Here is a 26,288-nt window from a genome sequence, read left to right as displayed (position 1 = left end):
CACCGGCAGGAAGGCTGACTCTTCACCTGCACCCAGTCTTCCCTGGCCACACAGCTAAACCACACTTCCCACCACAGGCGCTCCCCACCCACCCACCCACGCCCACCTCTGCTGGCAAGGGCCCTGAGTTCAGTTCTGGCCAATGGAAAGGTCCCATCCTGTGGTCCTGGGGAAAGGTCTCCCCAAAGACCTTCCGTCCACTCTCCCCTGGGTGTCTTGGGGGACTCCGGAGCCCCTGCAGAGAGCCAAGCCACCGCAGGGAAGAACTGGCTCCCGAGTGACTATGAGGTGCAGAGCGTCCCTACCACCAACCCACCCCCCAGACTGCCATGAGCGGCAAATAACCCTGTGTCAAGCTCCTGAGATGTGGGGGTTGTGTGACTCGGCAGTCAGCTTCCCGTCAGCAGTACACCCCTCCTCAGGGACACTGAGCCCCCGAGCACCGGGAAAGGGAGCAGGCAGCGGCACAGTGAGCTCCCGTGGGCAGGGGCCAGGCCCAGCACTTTCCAACGCTGGTCTGGCATGGGGGTCGGGGTGCCGCAACCACACACCACAGCCTGGGCAGCACCAATTCCCAAAAAACTTTATTGTTTCAAGTGGCAAAATGTTATTGGTCTCTGTGGGGCACCTGGCAGGACGGAGGGAGGCCTGGGCGGGGGCAGGGCTCCGCCCGTTACAAAAATCAAAGGCTTTTATAAAAAATGCTATAAATTGATATCAAAAGAAAACCCGGGGGAGGCTGGAGGAGGAAGCAGAGAGGGGGGTGTCGAGAGCGAGGGAGGAGGGACCAAACCTTCAACCACTAATGCCTGAATCTGGTCAGGAGGGAGTGGGGGGGAGTCAGGAAGGGCAGGGGGATACAAAGTGCATAAATGTGCCTCCCCAGACGCTCCTCAGACGTGGAGGGGACAGAGGCTGCAGCCTGGGGCCTGGTGGGGCTCCAGCCGTCTCCTCGCCGGGGACCCCACAGGAATGGGCATTGCCTGAGACTGCCAGATGGAAGGACCTGCAAGGGGAGGAGGGGAAGAAGGGGTCAGGGGGTACATCATGGTGGGCAGAGGAGCCACTTCAGCTCTGGCTTCCTGTCCCCTGCCTATCCTGGCTCCCCCCACTGAGCCTCGTGGTAAGGAGGGTCCCCCCTGGGGCCCTTGAGCCTAATAAATACCAGAAGGGCAGGCTGACCCCACTTGGGCCAGCCACGGGGTTGGGGGCCCGTGGGGACCATCCTTGAGCCCAGGGAGGAAGGGTTGGGGGCAAGGGGTTGGGGGCCCGTGGGGACCATCCTTGAGCCCAGAGAGGAAGCCAGGATGCAGCCCTCCTCCCCATCATCCCAGGCCGGACAACACTGGATTCTGTGGGCAAAATCTAAGGGGAACCAAGGGACCCACCAGGTGTCCTAGAGCTTGGCTCCCCTGGGCTGCTGCCAGGCTCACAGAGAAGGGGGACAGAAAGGCCTAGAAGAAGGCAAGGGGCCTCCTGAACCCTCCCGTGCAGGTCTTGCCAACCCAAGCCCAGGAACCCACTCTTACCTCGAGGACTTCTCAGACCTTCTTCTTCTTCAGCTTCAGGGCTTGTAGCCAGTTGGGTGATGATCCTTCTGACCTAGATGGCACAGGGCAAACGTCATTAGGCAAGCCTTAGGACATAAACACGGTTAATTCTGGCCCACCCAGCGAGGCCAGTCGAGGTCACCTACCCTGAGGATTTCTCTGGCTTGGGAGGTAACGCAAGGGGCTTCCCCAGCCCGGGGACCTTGCAAGACTTGGAACGCTGCACCGCGGACTCCTTCTGGCTTGGCTTGTTCTCCGCAGACTCCCCCTCCTCAGCTGAGCGGTTCCGGGGGCGCAGCTTGGCCTGTGAGACGAGCCCAAGTGCAGACAGATGTCAGAGGAAGGAGCAGGATGATTCAGAGGGCAAGGCCTTCTCTTAGGAGCCGTCCCCAGAATCAGGCACAGACCCCTCTGCAGTCCTTTAACCCAGAGGGACGGGAAGTTGCCTGAGCCACACCCTGCACGGAGTAGGTCCTCGTGAAGGTTCTGTTCCACTGAATCCAGACAATTGGGCTGGACGAAGCCGGCAGTGCCTTCCCAGCCCTGTGCCTCCGTTCATCCAGTTCCCTTTGCCTGGAACTCCTCCCCATCACCCCGCCCTCCACAGCCAGCTCTACACATGCCTCAAGCTAAGATCCGGCACTTCCACGAGCCCTTCCCCATACACCCTCCCATCCAGCAGGCAGGTCCATGGGTCAGAAGTCACACCTCACCCCGACCCTCCGCCCCCACCCCCAGAAGAGGCCCAACCCTTATCTGTATTGTACTGTATCTGTCCCCAACCCCACACCTGCAGCTCGGCCCTTCACCAGAGCTAACTGGAGACAGGGCGTGTGTCCTCCTCGCCTCGTGAGGTTCTGGGACTCTGGGATGGGAAGGAATGCCTTGTTCTTCCTCCCATCCCACTCGGGACCCAACAGGGCCCTCAGGGGGAGCAGACGACAGGAGAATGGGAGGGAGGGAAGGATGGACGGATGGATGGACAGAAGAAACCCCAGGCAGGCGCTCGGGGGCTAGGGGCCAGAGGGGCTGGATGCGCTGGCCGATTAAGATGCTACCTTCAGGGCTGACGGGCTCAGGCCAGGAAACAGGTTGACTTTCAGCCCCTTGGTGCCCAGGGACATCCGTGTCCGGCGGTTCTGAGGCTCCTCCACCACCTCCTCGTCTGAAGACGGCACCCGAGAAGCCCGTGGCTCTGCAAGGGCCCAGAGCAGAGGTTCAGCACGACAGCGAGCCCGGAGCACCGCCCCCACGCAGACCCAGACGTCACCCCACCAGACAGGGGCCTACCCGTAGAGTCCTGGAACAGGCGTGCGTCCGAGTCGGCTGCCTCCGAGAGGCCCAGGGTGCCCCCGGGCCGAATGGCCGGGGCCCGGTGCCCACGCTTGCGCCCCAGGTTGGCTCGGCTCCGGTACATGGCGCTGTCGAGGATCTCGGTGTCCTGGTCGGGACAACAGCAACACCACTGCCATTGCGGTCCCACGGGAACCCTCAACAGCGCATCCCTCCAGCAGCCTACAGCGCCCTGTTCAGAGGGCTCACCCACTGCCCTCCTTTTGCCCCCCTCCCCGGGGGCTGACGCCACTCAGGGAAGCCCCAGGGACCAGCCTCGGGCCATGTCGCCCATGTGCCCCCGACAGCCCAACCACTGCCCTGGGCTCACCCTGCACTGACCTCAATGAAGGAGAAGTCCTGACTGGGAGAGCGGGGTGGAGGGCCCTGAGGGGGCCGCCGAGGGGGCCGTGTCGGGCCCTGGGCGCCCTGCCCGACCCCTGAAGGGCTCCAGGTGCCGTCCACCTCTTCCATCTGGCTGGCCTCACCATCAGGCTGCGGCCTCCAGGAAAGCAGAGGGGCCCCGCTAGGCTCGAGGGGCTCCCCTGTGTCGGCACCCACTGTGGCTCCGTCCTCCTCCAACAGGCCCCTGGGGCCCGAGGCCGCTGACCCCCTACGGACTGCCACCCTGGAGCTGCTGGTGGCCAGCATGTCCTCCAGCAGGCCCTGGGAGCCAGAGGGCGGGGAGCGGGCCGGGCAGCCGGCAGGACTGCAAAGGAGACAGACCAGAGGACAAGGTCACCCATGAGGCCCCATCTTCCTCCCCCAAAGCCTACTTCCCAGTATTGTGCCCCCCTCCAACAGGCTCTCCCTCTCCTGCCTCTCCATGCTTTCCCAGACACCTTCCTTCTGAAAGGACATGGTTGGGGCCTCGAACAGTACAGCACAAAGCGGGCAAGGTGGGCAGCCTGGTTCAAATCCCAGGTCCGCCACTTACTGAGGCTGTGGACAGGTCCCTCCACCCACCAAGGCCTCAGGACCCTCTAACCCCCAAGAGTTGCTGGGGACTGAGATGGGAACCACAGCACAAAGCACAGTGACTGGCACCCAGCGTGTCCCCAGCACTGACCACAATCATTACTGCTGTCCATGTGCTCCTCACAGGGGCAGATGCTTGGGTGGTCACTCTCCCTGGGACATGCCAGGCACTGGCCCCTGCAGCATCCCTCCCTGCACCCCAGCCTCACAGAACGTCCAGGGACTCCCCCAAACACACCACTGCCTTTGCAGACTGCGGTGTATGTGCACAAGCTGTTCCCTGGCCTGGAAGGCTCCCCCACTGCCCTGCGCTCCTCTTCCCCTCACGGGTCCATTCCTCTTCTGAGGCTGGCCCCTCTCCACCCCCAGCCGCAGCCCCCCTTCCTGAGCCCTGCGAGCCTGGGGCCCCCACCCGCACCAGCCCCTGCCTCAGAGCCCATGTGGGAACCGCTCAAGGGCAAAGACGGCCCCTGGGCTCGGCCCAGCCAGGAGGAGGATTGAGCAAATGTTCGCCATCCACTGACAGGCTAGATCACCTTGCACCTCAATGCGGCCTGTGCATCTTCGGCCCGCTGCTCCCTCAAAACACGACAGACACACCCGGCTCAGCACACATGCTTACTCACATACCTCACACAAGGAGCTGGTGTGTGGGCCAGCTGCCACCCCCTGAAATATGGACACACCCTATGCACACTCACAACACACTTCCCTCAAGGCACATGTAGGACCCACCCCCAGAAGCACAGCAGAGCCACACCCCAATACACACACACACACACACACACACACGCACACACACACACGGGCAGCAGCCGGGCAGGCAGGCGTGGGAAAGGCAGGCAGGGGCAGTGCCCGGAAGCCAGGCCTCAGAGAGTTCCCAAAGGGACTGGAAGGGGAGGAGTATAGGGCAGGTGAGTCAGGACCAGGCCGGAAGCGGGGAGGGCAGGAGAGAACGTGTGTCAGTCGGTCCTTCCACAAGCTGCTGACAGATGGAAGGAAATAAAAATGGTCAGGGGGTGAGGGGGTGGCGGAGGTGGCAGCAGAAGTGCAGCAAGGCCAGGAATGGCGCAGCCCTGGATGGGGGCCAGAGCCAGCTCACCCTCAGCTTAAAATCACGGAGGCCGGGGAGGGAGGGGGCGGTGGCGGCACCCCACCCAGCCTGAGGAGGCCCCGCCTAACGCCTCTCCCTGGGGTGGGGCAGAGACCAGGCTGAGGGCAGGCCAGCAGAGTCAAGGGGATGTGGAACAGCAATGGGTGGATGGAAAGATCCACATCCACATCCACCATGTGGACCCCAGCCGCGTGGGCAGAGGGCAGAGGAAGAACTAGTGGGCTTTGGGGGGGCCACGAGGAAGGGAGGGCGGGAAGTGCACTGGGGAACATGGTGTGCATCCTCCTTGCCGGCCTGCCTAAACTCTAGCTCCAGAGAAGCCTTCCTGCCTCTGTGCACCAGAACACCTGCAACCTGACCCCGCCCTGGCAGGGAAGCAGGAGAGAAGAATGGTCAGGGCCTGTGCCGAGGGCTGCCGTGGGCACAGCTACAGGCTCCACCCCTACACCACCTGCCTACTTACCCACTCTGAGCCTCAGTTTCTTCATCTGCAAATCGGGGATAATAAAAGACCTATACTTTGCTGGGTCTGTTGGCAACACATTGGAAATGTGTGCCCAGCACACACCACTGTGTGCTAAGTTTTGATACATTTTTAGGATAATCGGGGCACCTGGGTAGCTCAGCCAGTTGACCGACCAACCCTTGATTTTGGCTCAGGTTCCAGCTCAGCAGGGAGTCCGCTTGAGGATTCTCTCTCTCCCTGCACCCTCTGCCCTCCCCCGCTCATGCCTGCTCCCTCCCTGTCTCTAAATAAATAATTTTTTTAAATTTTAATTCTTTCAGGATAATCAGCATCCTCAACACAGGTTCCTGGCCTGAGGACTTGTCACATCTTATACCAGCTATACCCCTCATCCCTGAGTCATCTGGACTTAGAGTCTCCTGAGGGTCAGGACCCTCATCTCCTGACCCTCAGGAGACTCTGTCCAACTGCACCCCACCCCCCACCGCCATTGTGGGGCAGAGCCTAGGGAAGGGCATGTAGTCAATGTGCACAAAGCCAGCTTCCCCATATTCAAGGCTCCAAGACCCAAAATAAAGGAGGCTCAGGCCTGCAGCTGGAATGATGTGCCTAAAGGGGCAGCAGATGGCCTGGACCCCAGAGAGACAGGAAACACACCGAGAGAGAGGATGACAAGGCTGGGGCCTGAGGGAACATGAGGGAGCCCGTAATCACCAGCCATGGACCTTGTGCAAGTCACACTGCCTCCCTAGACCTCAGTTTCCCCACCCACTGAAATGAGGGAGCTGGCCTCTATGATCTCTGAGGAGATTCTATGAACAGCCCAAAATGACTGAGGTCCCCATATCATTGAGGCCCAGGGGAAGGGCAGGAGATGACCAGGAGGTCACAGAGAAGAGGGGGCAGTGCATGAGCTCTTGGGGAACCCGAGAGAGCCACTCCCACCAGGAAAAGGTGGCCCTAGACACAGAGAAGGGGCCTGAGCTGCCCCTATGACCCAGCCATACCATTCTGGTCCTGTCAAACTGTGCTGGACAGCAGTCCATCAAGGGTACCTTTGTCCCACACAGAGTCAATGACAAAAACATCCCCAAGGGCCTCACTCAAGACAGCTCAGATCCATCCAAATTTGCAAAACGGATACAATTTTGAGTAGCAAGAATTTTTTTCAGTGATTACCACGTGCCAAGCAGTTTTCTATCACTTGATGTGTGTCTGAGACTCTTAATCCTGTGAGTGTGGGGCGTAAATTACTCCCAGTGTACAGATAAGAAACAGGAGGCTCTGAGAGACAGAGAGAAGGGAACTTGCCCAAGGTCACAGAGGTGGTGGCTGAATCAGGACTCAAACCTGGCAGATGGACCCAAACCCAGACTACTCTGAACTGGCCTCAAGGACCTCCCAGGGGAACCTCCAAAACTTCCTTCAAAGAGCAATTTTCCAGGGTATAGGATTTCCCTAAGTCAGATGCCCAGAACTTCCTGGATAGGAGTCAAGTCTGCAAAACCCTGTGCTACAGAGCGTTGAACAGGTTTCCTCATGCCTGTGCTTTCACGGGCTAGCACGTGCTCGTGCACAAACACTCCACGTCTCCCAAATGGACAACACAGACAGAACACCAGAGCGGCTTAAAGGCAGGTTAGAGCCCGAAGCTCAGCCGGCTGGGCGCTGAGGACGCCTGCTTCTCCACTCCTACTTTCCTCTTCCCAATCCAGGCCCTGCGGCCCCCCAGTAGCCCCCACCCCTCTCCTGAACCAAGGGAAAGATACTCTCCTCCTTCCCCTTCTCAAGAGCCACCCAGGCAGAGGGGAAGGGTGGAGGGCCATGGGCCCAGCTCGTCGGCAGCCTGAGACTCCCGAGCACTGTGACCACACCTGACAGCATTTATGATGCGGACACCGAAGCCAGAGAGCAGCACTGCTGACTGTGCGACCGTAAGCAGGTCACACCCCTCATCTACGTGCAAACTGGACATGGTACTGATCCCTTTCCACAGAACGGGGCAGCTGTGAAGGTTGAGGTAAGATGGATAGCCGAGCGCTGGGCCCCACAGAGTAGCCGTGTGGGTGACAGAAACCAAGAGCAACCCCGGGGCACTAGGAACCGTAAAGCCTCCTGGGGCGAACGTGAGAAGGTGAGGCTCAGAGACAGCATCCAAGATTCCAGGAGCCCCCAACTCCCCATCCTGTGAACCCACCCCTGCCCTGCAGCCCCCACCCCAGTGCTTCCCCACCTTCCTCTCTCTCTCTCCCTCCTTCTCCTGAACCCTGGTGCCTCCCCAACCCATCAAGCAACACCCCCACCCCCACCGTTCCCTCTAGACCCTTCCAGGTTTTCTCCCCCAACCCCCCTGCCACTACCAGCAGCCCCTTCCATTCACAACACGGCCCCCATCCAACACCTCCCTCCCTTCCCTTCTTCCCCTTCTTCCCTGACTGGGCAGTTGAGAAGCTTCAGCTTCTTCAGAAAGGTAACCTTCGGGGGCGCCTGGGGGGCTCAGTGGTTGAGCATCTGCCTTTGGCTCAGGTCTCAGGTCGTAACCCCAGAGTCCCACATTGGGCTCCCTGTGGGGAGCCTGCCTCTCCTTCTGCCTCTCTCTCTCTCATGAATAAATAAATAAAATCTTAAAAAAAGAAAGAAAGAAAGAAAGAAAGAAAGAAAGAAAGAAAGAAAGAAAGAAAGAAAGAAAGAAAGAAAGAAAAGGAAAGAAAGGAAAGAAAGAAAGAAAGAAGAAAGAAAGAAAGAAAGAAAGAAAGAAAGAAAGAAAGAAAGAAAGAAAGAAAGAAGAAAGAAAGAAAGAAAGAAAGAAAGAGAAAGAAAGAAAGAAAGAAAGAAAGAAAGAAAGAAAGAAAGAAAGAAAGAAAGAAAGAAAGAAAGAAAACCTTCTATGCAGTCAAGAGAATAAAACCCCATCTCAATGAACAGGACATGTTAACAAAACAGACGCAATGTCTTTTTAGTACCCCTTGCAGGTGTGAAATCACGTCAGCTACTTTCAGAACATAAAAATCCCTGGGACAAGCTGTGGTTGGCTCATAAAACTACTGGTCTATTCCTCTGGAAAGTTCCCTCTCCGTCACCATGTGCACGGAGGCCAAGATCACGGGGTCAGGAGCCAGGTCTCCATGACCTTCAGGATCTTAAACTGTTTGCTCTTCCAGGCCTCACGACAGGGCAGGCAGGAAGCACTAGGTTCCCCGTCTCTGCAAGGAATGAGCGCCTCTGTCCGCTCCACTCCTAACCTGCAGTGGCCCAGGCCAACGGGACACAGGGTCCAGTCCTCCTGCCAATGCCGTGAAAGCATCCACGTGACCTAGCCCGGGAAGACCCGAGGCTTTGGGCCAAAACACCTGGAAACAGGTGCTGTGCACAACAACGGAACTCAGAGATGGGCCCCACACCCGTTCTTCCAGGACAGTCGCAATACGACGTCACCAAGAAGCCTAAAGCACGGGCAGCAGACGAACAGTCCCTCAAACACCGCAATCATCACCAAAAAAAAAAAAAAAAAAAAAAAAAATTCACCTGCATGTGTGTCACATTTCAATTTAAAAAAATGTAGGGATGCCTGGTGGCTCATTGGTTGAGCGTCTGCCTTTGGCTCAGGTCATGATCCCGGGGTCCTGGGATCGAGTCCCCCATGCGGCTCCCCACAGGGAGCCTGCTTTTCCCTCTGTCTATGCCTCTGCCTCTCTCTGTATCTCTCATGAATAAATAAAATCTTTAAAATAAATTAATATTTTTTTTTAAAAAGTAAAATCAGTGATTCACAGTCCAAACCTTCTCAATTTTCCAAACCCTCCTCTCCCCTTTCCCCGGGGAAAGCAGTTTCTTCCTTCCTGAAAAAGGTTCAATGTTTTAGAAAGCTGCCAGCCCTTCCCTCCCACACGAGGATGGGGCTCCCTTACCTGTTTCCAAAGCCAGGGGATTCTCCAGCCTCCATCCCGGGATCCTCAGGGCAGGTCTCTGGGGAAGGTGCAGGGGGGTCTTCACCCTGGGTCTCTGGCCCGCTTGTCTCGCCAGGCCCCTGCTCTCTGGCCTCCAGGCCCAGGGACAAGGCCCTGCTGTCCCTGAGCCCTAGGTCTGGGCACTGGCTGACCTCTCCCACCCCACGCTCCCTGACTTCACTCGGGGCCCCTGAGAGCTCCATATCCCGGAGTCCCAAGTCTTGGGTCCAGTCCATCTGGCCCACTCCACATCCCCGTGGGTCCTGAGAACCTCCAGACTCGGGGTCACATGGCACCTCCAAATTCCTCAGGCCCAGACTGCTGCCCCAGTCCACCTGGCCGGCCCCAAGCTGTCTGGGGCTGCAGCCTGCCCCCGGGCCCATGCTTCTCAGCCCGAGATCTGGCGTCCAGTCGGCCTGCCCCACCCCACGCTCCCTTGATTTAAGGAACTCTCCGGCTTCCACACCAGACCAGTCAGTCTGCCCCACGCCACTCTCTCTGGCCTGGCTGGGGCCCCCTACCTCTCCGACACCAGCCAGATCTCTGCTCCTCACCCCAACATCAGAGGTCCAGTCCTCCTTCTCCCCGACTCCAAACCCCCTGGGCTCCTCAGACCCTCCAGCCTCCAAACGGCCGGCCAGGTCCACATCTCTCAGGCCCAGCTTGTCTGACCAGCCCAGGTGTCCCACAGCTTCCTCCCTGGCCTCACTCGAGCCCCCAGAACCCTCACAGCTGGACACCTCCAAGTTCCTGAGGCCCAGCTGGTCGCTCCAGTCCACGGGCCCAGCTGAGGTCTTCTCCGGAAGCACAAAGCGGCCCCCGGCCATCTGGCCAGGAGGGCTCAGGGCAGCACCGCTTGCCCGGTCGTCACCGATGATGCCAAACTGGTGGCCTCTCTCGGAAGCCTCCGTGCAGAAGTCACCGCTCCAATCTCGCTGGCCCGGGCTGAAGGTGGCCTCGGGCTGGGAGACGACGCCAAGGCCGAAGTCACCCCCCCAGCCTCGGTGGCCCACCTCCCTGTCTTCCTGGCCAGCATTGCCGGGGCTCTGGCCCCCCGCCTGCTGCCTCCCCTGCTGCCCACCAGCCTCCTGGCCAGCCCCGCCACCATGCCAGCTGCTCTGGTCTCTCTGTGCCAGTGGCCCGTCCTGGGACAGGGGGGTGCTAGGGCTGAACAGGCCCCCGGACTCTCTCTCTTCAGGCTGGCCTGCGTCCCTGCTGGTGTCGCCTGGGCTGTCTCCACCACTCGGGACCTTCTTCTCAAACTCCTCATCCTGCTGTTGGGCTTCCTCAGGGCTGAAGCCAGCGCTCAGGGCTCTCATCCCGAAGCCTCTGTCCTGGGGGCCGGGGGCTGTGGAGCTGCCACTGCTGTAGTCCCTCAGCCAGGCGCTTTTCCCGAAATCCTGATCCGGCTGCTCTGCGCCCCGGCTGCCATAGGTGCCGCGTGAAGACTCTCTCTTCCCAAACTCCTGGTCCTCCCCGTCTGCATCCTGGCTGCCATACCTGCCAAGGAGGTCCTTTTTCCCCAAGTTCTGGCTCTGCTCATCTGTATCCTGGTTGCCATAAGCTCCCAGAGAATCTCTCTTCCCAAATTCCCAGTCCTGAAGGCTTACATCTCGACTGCTGTAAGTACCCAACGAGTCTCTCTTCCCAAATTCCTGGTCTTGGAGTTGCGCATCCCGGCTGGAGTAGGTGCCCTGGGAGTCCCTCCTTCTGAACTCCCAGTCCTGAACATCTGCCTCCTGGCTCTGCTGAGCACCCAGCTGGGATGGCTTTCCAATCACCCAGTCCTGGGCTGCAAGGGCCCCCGGGGCCGACACTCCACTGCCATTCCGGCCGGTGACCTCCACACTGTCCTGGCCCATGCCACACCTGCTGGCCCACTCCCTGGTGCTCCCTTCCCCTGCTCCCTGCCCATGCTTGTCAGTCCAGTCCCCTTCTCCTCCGAGGCCTGGGTCCCCTCTAGGGCTTGCACCCCCAAGGCCATAGTTGTGAGAAGTGTCTTGTGACCAGCTGGAAGGACTAAAACTGCCAGGAGGTGGGTCTGCGGTAATCCCAAATTCACTCTGCAGATCTTTCTGGGCCCAGCCAAGGAGTCCCTAGGAATCAGGAAAAAAAGAGACACACAAAGAAACAATGCTTAGTCAACCAGGGTGAGAGTCCAGGATGAGACAGCACAGCCCACAACCCGAGAGCCCACTTTGGCTACAGAAAGGCTGGGCTTCGATCCCAGCTGTGTGACCTGGAGCAAATCACTTAACCACTCTGGGCCTCAGGGTCCTCACCCTTAAATGGGAAGAATTCCTCCTGCCTGGGTGGTTTGGGAGAATTAAGCAAGACCGTTTAAACCCAACCTCAGCATAGCACCCAGCCTGCAAGGGGCACTCAATCAATGAACCCACGGTCATGTTTACAGCCCTTGGGCAACACTTGGCTATCCGCCAAGAGAAAGGCTGCCTGGTGGAGTGGTATGAAAGGGGTACGCTTCTGTTAGGGGTGCTCAAGACTCCAAGGCCCTGCACAAGGAACAGTCCGACCCTGCCCCTGGCCCCACTCACCCCTTCCTGAAGCTCCCAGCCCATCTTCCCCGTGGAAAGTACCCTCTGCCTGGCCCTTCCCAGGAAGACCCTGTAGCCCTCGCCTTATTCCTGGAGGACACAGGAGGGACAGCCTCTGCCACAGGCAAAGGAGCCAGCCCCAGGACTCCGTGCACCCCACCCACACCCCACACCCCCTGACTCACCCCTTCAGGCGGGGGAGCCTGGGGCTCATGGAGCCGGCCCGCCTCATCCCTCAGCGCCGCGTTGGCTAACAGCCTCTCCAAGACAGATGTGCTGGGTTCCCGGTCCCCAAGCCGGGCCATGGCCCCTGCCCCCGGCCCGCCCCGGGCTGCTGGGTGCTGCTGGGTGCGGCCGGGCACAGGGACAGGGCTGGGCCGCTCCCCTCGCCCGGACCTGTCCAACCACTCTGGCTCCCGCTCGCCCTGGCCCCGCTCCCTCGCGCTCCCTCCGCGGCAGCTGCAGCTCTGGCAACCCCGCCCAGAAGCCCGTTGAGTCACCCGGAGCCCGGGACAGACACACCTACCAGGAGCCAGGCGGTCTTAACTCCTTCCTGTTCCCCCTTCTCCTCCTCCACCCCTCTGCCCCTAGGGGCCGCCTGGCTCCTCCTTCCTTCCAGCCCGCCCCTACCAGCCCAGGCTGGCCTTGAAAGACATTTCAAAAGCCACCTGGACCCCAGCCCTTAAATTCAGAGCAGCCTGGTAGTAGAAAGGGCACAGGCCAGAGGCCTGGCACGGCACCCTGACCCAGGCCCAGCCGCCAACTTGCTGGGTAACCCTGCCTGAGGTTCAGCCTCCTCTGGGCCTCAGCTGCCTGTCTACAAGGCAGGTCTCGAGCTCAAGGGTAACAGCGTCCATAAAGCCAGCCCCCAGCAAACTCAGGATGAGCCACGCGCTATTCTTGGTGCGTTACAGGTAACACGGCTTCCTTAGTCTTTGCCATGGGAGGGAGACTTCATCGCTGTCACTCCCATTTTACAGACAGAGAAAGGCGAGGCCCAGGAAAGTAACCTGCTCCAGGTCACATGTGGGCAAACAGCAGAGTAGCCAGGCAGTCTGGCTCCAGAGCCCGTGCGCTAAGTGGCTGTGCTACGCTGCGTCCACAATCCCGTCTGCAAAGACGGCCTTAAGGCTCAGCACACGTCGAGCACTGCACTGTGCCCCTTCCGCCTCTCATTCTACCACAGTAAGACCCGAAGAGGCCAAAGCTCTTACTGTGAAAGGTCTGTGAAGCTCAGGAGTTAGGGTACGTTAGCAAGGCCGCTCAGCCAGTGGGAGCTGGAGCTGGGTTATGAACGCACACCAGTCCCGCACCCCCTCCTCCATCAGCTCTGCCACACTGTACAGCCCTGAGGGACACAGCTACAAGTGCCTTGCTCACGGCTGTATCCTGAGCTCGAGACACATAAAATCCACATTGAAAGAAAGCCCACCGAAGCTCTGCTTCCATCCCGAGGTCTCCCCGTGCCATCGGTCCTCACCTCAGAGCAGGCACCTGGGGTCTGTGTGTCTTTCAGTTCGGATCCAGCTCCCCGCCTTGTGCTGCCAGCACTAGGTGGTGGCGAGGCCAGGAGGTCGTCCAGCCAGCGGGAGCTGCTGTCGGGGCCTGCAGGCTCGGGGGACACACTACAAGGGTCTCGACCTTCTGTCCTGGATTGGGTGGCCTCAGCCTGGGCCAAGGTCATGGCCTCCTCCTCAGCAGGCAATGCCTGCTGGGGGTCAAGGGTATCCGCAAAGAGGACACAGAGCTGGTCAGGGGGTGCTGGCTGTTGCTGCCCCAGGACTGGCTCCAGAATGGGCAGAGCAGCCTCCCTGGTGGTCAGAGGGAGCAGAGACTCCTGTCCTGCCAGGGGCTCCCGCTCCTCATATCTCTCCTCTGCCTGCAGCAAGGCCACTCCAGGTGGACCCCCAGGTGGTGATAAGGGCTTGAGGGGATCAACTGGCAACTGAGGTTGACTCTCCCCATCACCCTTCTGGGTTGGGGAGATGCCTGGATCATCCGCCTGCACCTGGGAACCAGGACTTCCTGGCCCCTCTGGAGCTGACTGGGTCCCTCGCCCCTGCTGGGACGCTCCTTCCTCTCTGCTGGATGCAGCCCAGTCACTAGCCTCAGCGGCCTCAGCAGCCTCAGTGGCTTCAGTGATGGGGGAGGGAGGTGGGGAGTCCAGCCGCCACACCCCCAGACCCGAAGGCCGAGTAGGGAAGGTCCATTCAAAGGACTGGGACAAGCTCCAGTTGGACTCTGTCCCACTCCCAAAGGGACGATCCAGGGCAGACTGGCTCCCCTGGGTTTGGGGCAGAGCAGCCAGTGAGCCCCCCAGCTTCTCCTGGTCTTGGCCAGGCGGCCGGAGCACACCTTCAGAAAATCGGCGCTGAGCCAGGCTGTTGGGAGGACGGTCTTGGTCACCCCTGGCTACCACATCCCCAGATGGAAACGTCCGAGGAAGATCCAGCAAGTCACTCCCCTCAGGCAGGGGCTGGGCAGAGGTAGCTGGGGGCTTCTCCAGGCCATGGTGCCCTGAGATGCTCTCAAGGGCCAGGCTGCCATTTGCAGGGGCCTCTGGGGCTGCCACAGCAGGAAGCCCTAAGCTCGGGGAACAGCAGGAGCTCTGACTCTCATCGGGCAGGGCTACAGTTGGGGATGCTGGGGTCACAGGGAGGCAGGGAGAGGGCCCAGAAACTGTGGGACTCTGGGCTTCCGGAAGCTGAGAGTGGTGGGGAGAGCTCTCATCAGGTGAGCGAAGTCGGGGAGACCCCTCATCGGGTGAGCGATGTCGGGGAGACCCAGGGCCCAGGCCTGAGACTTCCGTGGGGAGACCTGGGCTAGCAGAGCCTGCATTCTCGGAGGCAGGGCCTGGACTCGAGGGGTCCCAGGGCTTGGAGATCTGTAAGAGAAAGGTCAAGAGCCATTACTCGCCTCCCGGGTGGCGAGGAGACCCCTGCCAACCCCAGAGACCCCAGGTCAGCTGCTTCCTCATACTCTCACTCCACAAACCAAAAGAGGAGACAGGGGCTCAGAAGGCGGGTCTCTCAGGACAGCTAGGAGAGGCCCCAAAAGTGATTTAGGGTACCTCACGCTTCTTAGGGTTTGCAGACCTTACCACAGGCCCTCTCCCAGAAAATGCACACAGCCTCACCCATATCATTCCTGCCCACCCATCCCAGAGCTCATCTAAGGCCCAAAGACCTCATGGTACACGGGTCAAGAACACTGACTTCACAAAGTGAAAAGGAAACTGGGGGATGTGCCATCTGGGCTGCTGGGGCGATGCTGCCTCAGAGATCTCCAAGCCCAATGCGGTGCCAGAACACGGGCTGGTGGAGCAGATAAAGGGAGGGGGCCCCCCCACCCGTTCTGTGGATCCACAGGTCCCTGCACTACCCACCACCTGAGGCAGCAGGCAGGCCTTGACTCAAGATTCAGGCAAAGGGCACCAAGGGACATGAAAGCACATGGCCTGGAGTCACGGACCCTGCCCTTCCTCAGCCATATGCCGTCCTGCAGGGTGGTTGCTGGAGCTCCTGGGGCCTCAGCTCTCCCCTCTGTACGCTGGGGCTGCACACCCATCTCACAGAACCAGGTCAGAACTCAGTAAGATCTGCACTCATGGCCTCTTGGGCTAGGACTTACAGAATAAGGGATGCTCTGGGATGGGGGCTTGGGGTGGGAGGAAGGGGCACAGGGGGGACTCCAGGCACCTGACATCCGCCCCTCCACTGGGCCTGTCCCTAAACAACGAAGGAAACCTGGCTCTTTCTGACCTCCGCCCTCCCCAGGGGTCACACTTCCCCGGCCACCCTCTCCGATGGGACAGTCTGGGCAAGGGAAGGGAAGGTCTTCCTCGCTGCTCAAAGCCCCCTCCATCCCTCCAACCTCCCTCCTGTCTACAAAACTCCAGTGTTGGGGGCATCTGAGCAGCTCAATAGGTTGAGCGTCCAACTCTTGATTTTGGCTCTGGTCATGATCTCAGGGTCCTGGGACTCAGCCCCACAGTGGGCTCTGCACTCAGTGGGGAGTCTGCTTGGGGTTCCCTCTCTCTCTCCCTCTGTCCCTCCCTGCCACATTCTTTCTCCCCTCTCTCTCAATGTCTAAAATAAACAAATCTTTTTTTTTAAAGATTTTATTTATTTGAGAGAGAGCAAGGCATAAGCGGGGGGGGGGGGGGGGAGAGGGAGGAACAGACTCCCCACTGAGCAGGGAGCCTGGGATCAAGACCCAGGCCCACGGGCTGACACTTAGCCAACTGAGCCACCCAGGTGCCCCAAATAAATAAATCTTAAAGGAAAGAAAGAACAAAATCATCCAGTCTTAAACAACATGCCCCTAAACCACAGCACCCACAACCCTCCTGCCCGTGCCCCCTGCAGAGCTCACTCCGGATCACAGCAACCCTCCCGAGCACTAGCCATCCCTTATAATCTGTAGTGATTCCAACGGCCACACAGGTAACACGTGTAGTCCCGGCTCTCTGTTCCTGGACCTCTTGACTTTGTAACCCATCAGTCCCAGGTCTCCACCTCCCTACAGCCACACCTGGGGCCGGACGTGGCTGGAGAGGAGCAAGCAAGCAGGATGCCTGGTCTCACCTCTGCCCGATGGATATTCGAATCTCCAGGACCCCAGATGGGCCTCAAGTGCCCAGCAGTCCCCCAAAACTTCCCCTCCCCTGCCCACACCCGAAGGCCATGTTTTTGCATCTTGTTTTCTCAAGCCCCAACACCACCTGCCGACCCCCCTCAGCTGCCAACACCCCCAGCTGCCAGCCCTCACATCACACACACACACACACACACACACACACACACACACACACACCCCGCATGTGAGCCCAGGCACCGTGCTCCCCTTCTGTGCCTGTGAGCTGTCCTCGCTCGGCGCTCTCCCTCCTGTATCCCTCCTGTACGCTGATCTTTCCTTTACTACAGGCTCATTTCCATCAGCTCACAAACTGCTCTCATTTCTTCTGTTTTAAGGAAAAAAACCTCTTGACCTCACCTTTCTCTAAAGCTATCACCCAGTTTCCCGGACACGTTGCCCACGTTCACTCTCTATCCAGAGAGTTCCTCTCGTCCCATTCTCTTGTGAACCCATTCCAAACAGCCTTGTCCCTGCAGGATGCCAGCTAACGCTCTTGTCAAGGTCACCAATGACCTCTCTGTGGCCAGCTCCCATTCCCAGGGCTCACCTGCCTTGACCTGGCAGCAGCATCTGACCATGGATCATGCCCTCCTCCAGCCCCGAAGCTGGCTGCTGGCTCTGTGTGGCCTCTATGACTGTACCATCCCCGACTGCCACCCCCCGCCCCCGGCCCCAGGTCACCCCTGCTATGCCTGGGGCCTACACCCTCTGCCCTGCTGTACCTCCCCAGCTCCTCTGGGGACCTCAACCACCTTAACCACAACCTGTACACTGACAACTACCCAGCTGCCCTCCTCACACACACACACAATATTTCCATTTGGATGTCTAAGAGGCATCTCAAACTCAACAAACCCAAAAGTAAACTCCTCATATCCCTCTGATCCTGCTTCGCCCTTTTTTTTTTTTTATTTATTTATTCATGAGAGACACAGAGAGAGAGAGAGGCAGAGACACAGGCAGAGGGAGAAGCAGACTCCCTGGAAGGATCCCAATGTCGGACTCGATCCAGGGACTCCAGGATCAGTACCTGAGCCGAAGGCAGAAGCTCAATCACTGAGCCACCCAGGTGCCTGCCCTCACTTTGCCCTTCTAAGTCCCCATGTCCTCACCCTCCACTGCATAGGCCAAAAGCCCTGCTGTCATATATGACTCTGGACTGGCTCACTCTTCTATCAACCTACCTGTAAACCCAGCCAACTTCACTTTAAACCCGACCCAGAGTTGACCCCCAGGGTCCAGGCGCCATCATCTCCCACCTGGTCCCTGCTGCTATTAGCTCCCTGCAACCAAGATGCCTCTTTATAACGAAGCCAGCGACACATCATTGCTCTCCTCCAAACCTCCCTGTGGCCTCATCCCCCCACTGAAGCCCAAGTCCTTCTAGTGTCCTGTGTGGCTCGCTCCAAGCACTCTGACCCATCCCATCAGACCTCACTAGCTGCAACCCCTCCTCTATCCCTGCAGTCCAAGGGTCCTGGCTTCCTAGCTGGGAAGGTACCAAGTTCCTTGTACTTGCAGCTCCCTCTGCCCAAAATGCTGTTCCCCAAACACCCACGCAGCTCACTCCCCTACCCTTGTGGCAAGGCCTCCCTGATTACCCTCAGCCCAGAGCTCTCTGCCTCTATAGGTCTCCCGCACTCGTCTGACCCACTTAGGTCTGCGGCTTCGCAGGGACAGCTGTGCTTGTGTCTGTCTCCCTGCACCAGAAGGTGAGCTCCCTGAGGGCAGGACAGTAGCCCCTTGGTTCCCTGCTGTGTCCCTGGCACCCAGCTCGTAATAGTTGCTCAATAAGTATTTGCTGGATGGACAAGGAGATGTGGTCAGGTCTCCATTGCGCGGGGGACAGGACAGCCTTTGGCTAGCAAGGGCTCTGTGAGCAAGAAGGGAGGTCATTCCTTAGGAAAGCAGGCCAAGGTGACCATCCTCTGAGCACCCTGTGGGGAGCTGTGGGGATTAAACAGGAAATTCCCCCCCTTTGGAGTCCCACGAAGGCAGCCCAGCCAGGGAGAACACTGGAATCAGGTTCCTGGGATCCTGCTTCAGCCCCGGGTACCTAACCTTTGTGAGCTGCGGCATGCATACACCTCACTTGGGGCCAGGAGGGACCACTAGCCAGAGCTAACACAGCGACTAGGTCAATGTTCCTGGGACGTGCCCCACGCACGGCAGGTGCCTGATCGGCTACAGCAGTTGTTAGAAACACTGTCATTATTCCTCAGAACGACCAGTCTCACGGCCCCAACCACGCCTAAGCACCTCAGTGATCAAGAAAGCTGGCCTGGGAGTCCAGAAATCAGAGTCCTGAGGCCAGACCTGGGGCAATCACCTCCTCTCCAGGCCTCAGTGCCCCATCTGAACGACAAGGAGGTAACACAAAGGATCTCGGGTGACCCTTCCAGCTCTAAACAACTATGATTCTGATTCTTAATGGAAGGCCAACTCACATCAGCAGGTGGGTCCGAGCCGGCCGGCTGAGCCAGGTCCCCGTTGAAGGCCAGGTCCAAAGGGGCACTCCTGGGAGGGAACAAGACAGGAAATGGAGGCACAGAATGGAGCAGCCCATCACCGATGGACACAGGGAGAGTGGCTCGAGAGTCTGCTGAGTGACTTTACTGGCACCCAAAGTTACCCGGCTCCCCCAGGCCATGTACCAAGGAGCTGCACCTGGAACCACTGAGGACGGACATGCCGGAGCTCCCAAAGATAAAGCACCCATTCCCTTTCTGCACATCAAGGGTTAAATGTCCTGCTCCTCTAGGCGAAGGACCCTGCCTGTACAGACCCTCAGTGGTCCCCAAAAGGTTAACGCCCCCTTTCCACAGCCCCTAAGGAGTTAATGTTCTCCTCCAGCCAGGGAGAGTGCAGCTGGTCCCGACTGCCCTGCCAATGCTTCTTGAAGGATTGCAGGGGGAGGATGAGGGGGAAGAGTGATTTTCCAAAGTTGAAGTTGTTCCTCTTACGCTCTGCTTAGATCAAGGAAAGGGAGGAAGCCAGAAAGCGGACCAGCCTGGGCAGGGTGTGACCTCCCAGAGGCCTGGGACAAAGCAGGGTGAACTGGGGCCCCTACCCTCCAGGCACCTGCAGGGGAGAGAAGGGCAAGGCTGGAAGGCAGGGTAGGGCAGGGGCCCTCAGCCTTGGGCTCAGCCCACACCACTGCAGCCCTGCCCTTCAGGGCAGCAGGAGGGGGAGGGCAGCCTCTTCCCCCAGTGCCCAGGGCCCACCACCCCCAGGAGCACCTCCTGGCCAGCCCGCCTTTACAAGGGCACCAGCTCTGGAGAGACGAAGCATGCGCACAGTCTCCAACCTGGCCATGACCTCTGTGCATGGACGCTTGCTGGCTGGGCATCAAGGTGTGCCCTGTCTTATCTGTTCTATCAGACTCCTCCTTGTGGGCAGACTGCACCCTACTCATCCTGCCCCCCCCCCCCCAGACCTGCACACCGCTCCACCCACAGTGGGAGCCACACAGAAGAGAACATGCTTTGGAATCAAACAGACCTGAATTCAAATCCCGGGTCCGTCTCTTACTGGCTGAGCAACCATGAGAAGTCGCTTCAGAAACTCAGTTTCCACATCTCTAAAACAGGTCTAATACTCTCAACGTGGCTGTCACTTAAATGAGGAAAAATTCAACCCTCGGTATAAAAAGACCTAAAAATAAACCTCCCTATGGAACATTTGAACTCTGCCGTGAACGTCCGTCCACTCTGCAAACAGCACTACAATCATACAAAGAACGGAGTACCAATGATGATAAGGAACGTTCTGTGACTTAGTCCAGGGTCCGCCTGCACTCACGGCACACTAAGCTAAACGTGAAGGTCACAGTCCCAGGCAAAGCCACCCACAGGCCCTCCTGACTGCCTCCCCGCCTCACCTCTCCTCAGGGGTCTTGCTGGGCTCTTCCTGGCACTCGCTGGGAGACTTGGCTGGCCCCTCCTGGGACCATCCCCTGCAGAGGGTCCCACTGTCCTCATCCCTGGGACCAGTAGTGGCCACACCATAGGTCCTGGGGCCATATCTTGAGCTGCCATCGTGGTTGAAGGTGAGGCGGGAGCCCCAGAGGCGATCAGGGCTGGCAGGGACCTCCTTCCGAGGCTGTTCCATCTTGGCCAGGATCTCTTCCACCGTGGCGGCTGCAAAGCGCTCTGAGGTTGGACGGAAGGGGGCGGGGGCCTTCCGCACACCTCCTGGGGCAGCACATCGAGCTGGGGGTGTCAAAGGGGGCATCTCTTCTTTCCCAGCCTCCTCTTTCCCAATCTCTCGAGTGGCTTCTCCTCCAGTAGAGGCCTCAGCCACAGGCCTTGGTGCAAAGGGAAGAGGACGCTTGCTGCCACCATAGGGTTGGGGTCCGGCCAGCATGTTCATCTTCCGGGCAGAAGGCAGCTCAGCCAGGGGACCCCGGGGGGGCCGAGGCCCGACAGGCACCAGCAGGCTGGGCTTGGCAGGCAGGGCTGGCTTGGCAGGCAGGGCCCGGGGTTTGGGCTTCACGGGGGGTTTGGCCCGAGGGTCACCTACCAAAAGGAAAAGGTTAGTTGGGGAGCTGTCAGAAGAACCAGGAAGCAGAACTTCATCTCCCACCCTAAAAACTCAGAATGTTCACATCTGTCTAGGTGCAAGTCAAATGTCAGCTCTTCCAGGAAGCCTGTCCTGATTTTCCAGACACATCTCAGGAGCATGTTCCCCCATCTCCAAGTTTCAAAAACGTTAGTCAATTCCCCTTACAAGCCAAAGCTACTTCAGGGCCCGGCTGGCACCTTATTTCTCCTTGTACCCCACTTTGCACCCCAGCACATGTTCTTCTCAAATGAACAAACAAATGAATGAACAAGAACCAATAAACAGATGCTTGCCTGCCCACATCAAGCAGCCAGGCCACCATGTTCCCACTGTCCTTTCCTCTGACATGACACTCTGCTACACCACCACCCAGAGTGAACACAGCTCAGCTTCCCCGCTCGGCCTCCCCACTGCCTTCCCCCAGCCCACACACACCCAGGCCCCTCCCGCTGTCATCTGGTGTGTGATCAGGTGTGTGATCAGGAATGCAAATATACTATCGACCTAAACCAAAGAGAAGTAAATCTGCTACAGGAAGAAAACAAGACCAGAAACCTACCTTGTAGTAAGGCATTCTAATGCCAGATAAAAGACTTAGAATTACTCATGGCCACGGCCCTTCTCACTGAATCCTGTATCACCCACTCATTGGGCTCAGCCCAAGAAAGGAGTCTAGACAGAGCCAGGAGGCCTGGGTTCAAACTCCCCCCACCAGGTGTATGCCATTTCTCCCCTAGACCTCAGAGTCCTCCCCTGCACGCCACACGGTTAACCCCAGGGTTAATTAAGGTTAACCCGCTTCACCTGGAAGGTCAATCCACCCTCATGTGCTGGGGACGGAGGTTCTCGAACACTTCTGAATGCTCTCCACGAGAGAAAACCTTCAGAACTCATCCTGCACATCCCTGGCAGCGGCGTACCTCCTGCCCTCACTCCCCCACCCCCTCCAAGACAGAGCAGGGGGTTCGGCTGCTGCCCCTCCCACTCTCCTCCCAGCCACCCTGCTCCACCCTGCACCCATAGGTACCTGGCTCGGAGCCAGCAGATCCCAGCTCCTCCTCCGTCTCCCGGGGCGGTGGGGAAGCCATGGCAGTGCCTTCCCTGAGAGCGGACACTTTCATCACAGGCGGCAGACCCTGCCTGAAGAGTTGGAGAGCAGAGGGCTGTGAGCCGCGGGCTGGAGACCCAGGAAAAGAGGGGGGGAGACTGAGAAGGCAGAGGGGCTGGACACTGGCAGTAGGCGTAGCTGACCCAAGTCTCCTACTTCCAGCAGAGGCAGAGTGTGGGACAGGAAGCAGGAACTTCGGAGGGGGGTTGGGGGAGGTCAAGAGCGGTCCCCTACAGCTGTAACCTCCACTCTTCCCAGACCACTCTCTAAACTCCGGGCTCCTCACCCTAAAGTCCCGGAGCGGCAGGGACCCGCTGCTCCCCGGGGCAAGCTCTCCAAGACACCCTACTTACCGTTTCCCAGGGCACCCCTTGGGGCCGGCGGCCCAGCCTGAGACGTCTACTCAGGGGCAGAGCAAGAGGGCCGCGAGCTCTGAGGTCCCTCCGTGAATCACCTCATGGGAGACGGGAAAAACCCGCTCCTCCCCAACCTGGGGCTCCGCCCCGCCGCCTGCCTCCCCCTTCCCGCTCTCCCTCCTTCCCCCCTCCCCCTGCAGCTGGGAGTGGTTCCCTCTCCCCGCTCAGCCCCCCCCTTTCTCCTTCCACATCCCAGCCCCACTCCCGCCTCCCTCCGAGCCGTCTCATCCAAACACGGAAAAATAAGGAATAAAAAGTAAACATCTGGAATACATTTTTTTTTCTTTAATTTCTCAATCGCTTTGGCTTCAGCTTGGAATTTGATGAGGTAAAGCCAGGGCCTAGTCCTGTTGCCATAGCAATGGCCTCCCACTGGATTTCCAGAGCCTCGCCAAGAGGAAGGAGGAGCCGGCCCAGGCCTGGGCTGGGAGAATGGGACAGGACTTGAGAACATCCGGGGGGTGGGGTGGCTTGGGGGAAATAACTCCCCGGGGTTCCCCCTTCTAGGCAGTCAGGGTGGGAGAGCCTATGAAATGGGGATATTGGGCATCACTCAGCAGCCCCAGGGTCGGCCCGAGGGAATTTGAGGAGGGGGAGCTGAAGAAATTTTAAACCAAGCAACACAGCCCTATGGCAGAGACCGAATGATGCCCCTCCTCTAAGCCTCAAGCAAGAGCTTTGGGGTCTGACACATCAGGATTCAAATGCTGAGTGGCTCTACCACTTCTTTAGCTGTGTGACCTTAGGCACACTGCTTACTTCTCTATGGCTCAGTTTCCCTATGTGAAACACAGCTTTACCTGAGACTGGCGGGAGGCCTATGTGAGAGTGCACGCCTAACCCATAAAAAGTATCCAGCAAATGTTGGCCAGCATTAGTAGGATTCCATGCAGGGTCACCAATGAGCTAAGATCCTTGGTAACTGCCTCTTCCTCTCCGCAGGCCACAGGCTGCCAGCACTCCAAACCACTCCTCCACTCCCGCGGGCCCATCTTGTCACCTGCTCCTCAGACACCCCACCACCTCCTCAATTCCCATTCTAGCTCCATCCCACCCACAAGACCCCCCAGGCTCCAGAGCCCTACCCCTCTCAATCCTAAGGCAGGAGGAGGATTCCCATCACTGGGCATGCACACAGCCCTGAGGACAGCCCAACCCTCTCCCGCCTGCAAGGGGCACTGCTTTCCTCACCACCCACTCCAGCTGGCCTGGGGGAGACAGCGCCAAATTCTGAGAGGAGACCCCTGGGGCCCAGCCTTGGCAGAACCCAACCACCCCTCACTTTTGCCCCTGCCCCAGCCGGCTCCTAAGATGGGAGAAAACACGACAAGGGTAAAGACCAACCCAGGACCGTCAATCCCTTGGTCAGCCAACTACAAGGGAGGACCGCACGCGGTGGGTGGGTGATAGCTGTGCAGAGCCAGTCCGAGTGTGCATGGGGGAGGGGCGCACGACAGGGGGGAAAAAAATTAAAAAAACACAAGATTGTTTCCTTGTCCTTGAACATTATTACAAGGGACATGGTGTGGGTGGTTAGAAATGGGGACAGATTGGCCCAGAACCATAAAACCCTTTCACTTGGGGGGCCTGATGGGCACCTCTGCAGTAGGAGGGGCTGCAGCAATGAAGGGGGGGGCTCGGCTTCCCCACCTGAGAGGGCCACAGAAGCTCAGAGGGCCCAGCCAGGAAACCCAGGTGACCAAGGCCGTAGCCAAAAGCTGTAGAACGGCAGCAGCACTGAGCACTCCTGAGCCCCAACAGTCAGGGGGGGACCAGCCGACCCCAGGGCGCAAAGGCCACCAGAGGGGCTGGGGAGAGGCTGGGCAGCTCCAGCCCGGGGAGGCAGCGGCCCAGCGCGCCATCAGCGCCAGCGGGGTCGCCCCTACGGACCCTGGGATCTCCGGCCGGATCCGGGGCCAGAGAGGTCGGCAGGGACAGCACGGAAACCACGGGAGGAGGGAGGGCAACGGGAAGACGGAACAGCCCGGGGCGAGGGGCCGTCAGGAGGGGCCCAGTGGGGAGCCCTGGACACAGAGGGGACGCCGGCCGCCGAGGAGGAGGAGGAGGAGGAGGAGGAGGAGGAGGAGGAGGAGGGGGGGGAGAGGAGGAGGAGGGGGCGGCGGCAGAAGCGGAGGACCGGTGCGCTGGCTGAGAAGCAGCCGGCGAACAGACGAGGGACTGGAGACGCGGGCCGGGTGGGGGCGGACTGGGGTGGCTGGGGGCGTGCCGAGGGAGCCCGGGAGGGGGCGGGGGTCCCTCCAGCAGCTCCGCCCGCCCCCGGCCCCGCCTCAAGCCCTCGCCCCCTCCCCCCTTTCTTCTAGCTCGGCCAGCACGAGCTCCAGACCCTGCACCCACCGCCCCCGGGCGCACGCGCCCGCTCCCCCGCGCCCCCCGCGCCCCCCGCGCCCCCGGCCCCTGCAAACTTTCCCGCTGACCCCCCCGCCCCCCGCCACCACCTCCACGACCCGAGGTCCCGGCAGGAAAGCGCCCACTCCTTCCATGCCTCTCCCCGCCCCCTCCCGGACCCCGCCCCCTCCCTCGCCCTCCTGCCCGCCCCCGCGCACTCACGCGCTCTCCGGGGATCCGGCTCCGCGCGGCTCGGGCTCGGCGCCCCGACGCCAGTCCTCGTCGCCGCCGCCGCCGCCGCCGTCACCGCGGGACCAAGCCTGAGCGAGCCGCGGCGGGGCCCCGCCCCTGGCTCCGCCCAGGGCCCCGCCCCCAGCGCGCCTCATGAATAGTCATGAGCCGGTGGGACCCGGGAGCGGGAAGCCCAGGCCGGGCACGCCGAGCCGTATGCAAATGAGCGGCAGCCCCGGTGCTCAATTATTTATGAGTCTTGCAAATAAGGGGCCTGCCCCGGGCTCGGACCCCGGCGAAACTGACGCAACTCGGCGGCTGGGAGCGCTTGGGCGAGATGGCCACCGAGACGGCTGCCTAGAGAGGCGGCCTGAGGGCGGCCGGCTCGGGCTCGGGCTCGGCGGGCGGCGGGCACTGATTGCAGCACCATAGAGTCCCGGCGAGACAGAAGGTCACCGCTGGCGGACCGGAGAGGCTTCCTGCGGCGAACACCTGAGAACGCGCGCAACGTGGCCGCTCCACGTGTGTCGGTCGAGGCGTGGAGCCGCCGTGAGGGCGGCCGCGGGCCCCGGCTCTCCAGCCGGCCCTCGCTTAAGTGCTCTTATCCCCCCTTCCCAGACGGAAGCTCCCCGACCGCCCCACCAGAACAAAAGCTTCACCCGCGCTGCACACCTCGGCTGCACCCTGACCCCCCTCCCCCTCCCCCACCCCCACCCCACTCGCCGTCCACCGCTCTCCACCGCTCTCCGGGCTCGGGTTTCCGTCGCCCCCGCTGCGCGCAGCCCGGTCAATCCTTATTCCATTATCTAAAGCCATGGAAGACCCTTGACTCGGGTGATGAAGGACTGAGCCAGAAGCTGCCTCCCCTCAGCGGGGCTAATGGAGTGAAACTGTGAGAGTGACTTCCTAATCAGATCAGCTCTGGTTTCTAGACTCTCAGGTGGCCCATCCCGGCAGGAGAGAGTGAAAACCAATGCCTGTCCAACCGGGAACAGGACAGGGTGTACCTGGAGGCTTGCTTCCCGGCTGGCCAGCAGGGCCCGG

General features: G+C 59.8%; 1 protein-coding gene across 2 annotated transcripts; it reads right to left on the bottom strand.

Annotated features, from left to right (window-relative positions):
- Positions 1–566: 566 nt before the first annotated feature.
- TNKS1BP1 (tankyrase 1 binding protein 1) lies at positions 567–25,344 on the bottom strand. Of its 2 annotated transcripts, none has more exons than XM_055300967.1 (12): positions 25,236–25,344; positions 22,171–22,283; positions 20,461–21,097; positions 19,028–19,097; positions 13,423–14,826; positions 9,349–11,483; positions 3,225–3,591; positions 2,841–2,991; positions 2,609–2,745; positions 1,697–1,854; positions 1,530–1,602; positions 567–1,006 (listed from the first exon to the last, which is right to left on the bottom strand). In XM_055300967.1, exons 2-11 carry the CDS (start codon positions 22,262–22,264, stop codon positions 1,542–1,544), a joined length of 5,214 nt encoding a protein of 1,737 aa, XP_055156942.1. In that variant the 5' UTR covers positions 22,265–22,283; positions 25,236–25,344; the 3' UTR covers positions 567–1,006; positions 1,530–1,541. The 2 variants fall into 2 exon arrangements, with proteins under 2 accessions (XP_055156942.1, XP_055156941.1); XM_055300966.1 differs by lacking the exon at positions 25,236–25,344 and adding an exon at positions 22,605–22,717.
- Positions 25,345–26,288: the final 944 nt, after the last annotated feature.

The sequence above is a fragment of the Nyctereutes procyonoides genome, unplaced genomic scaffold (genome assembly GCF_905146905.1).
Source record: "Nyctereutes procyonoides isolate TBG_1078 unplaced genomic scaffold, NYPRO_anot_genome, whole genome shotgun sequence".
NCBI classification, from domain to species: domain Eukaryota; kingdom Metazoa; phylum Chordata; class Mammalia; order Carnivora; family Canidae; genus Nyctereutes; species Nyctereutes procyonoides.
This window is presented reverse-complemented; position numbering and strand designations above follow the sequence as displayed.

Coding starts and splice junctions, on each gene's coding strand:
- TNKS1BP1 (XM_055300967.1), bottom strand. CDS start 22,264: ATGAAAGTGTCCGCTCTCAGGGAAGGCACTGCCATGGCTTCCCCACCG. Junction 14,827..19,027: donor GCTCGGACCCACCTGCTGAT/GTGAGTTGGCCT, acceptor TTTCTCTTACAG/ATCTCCAAGCCCTGGGACCC. Junction 2,746..2,840: donor CCTGTTCCAGGACTCTACGG/GTAGGCCCCTGT, acceptor GGGCCCTTGCAG/AGCCACGGGCTTCTCGGGTG.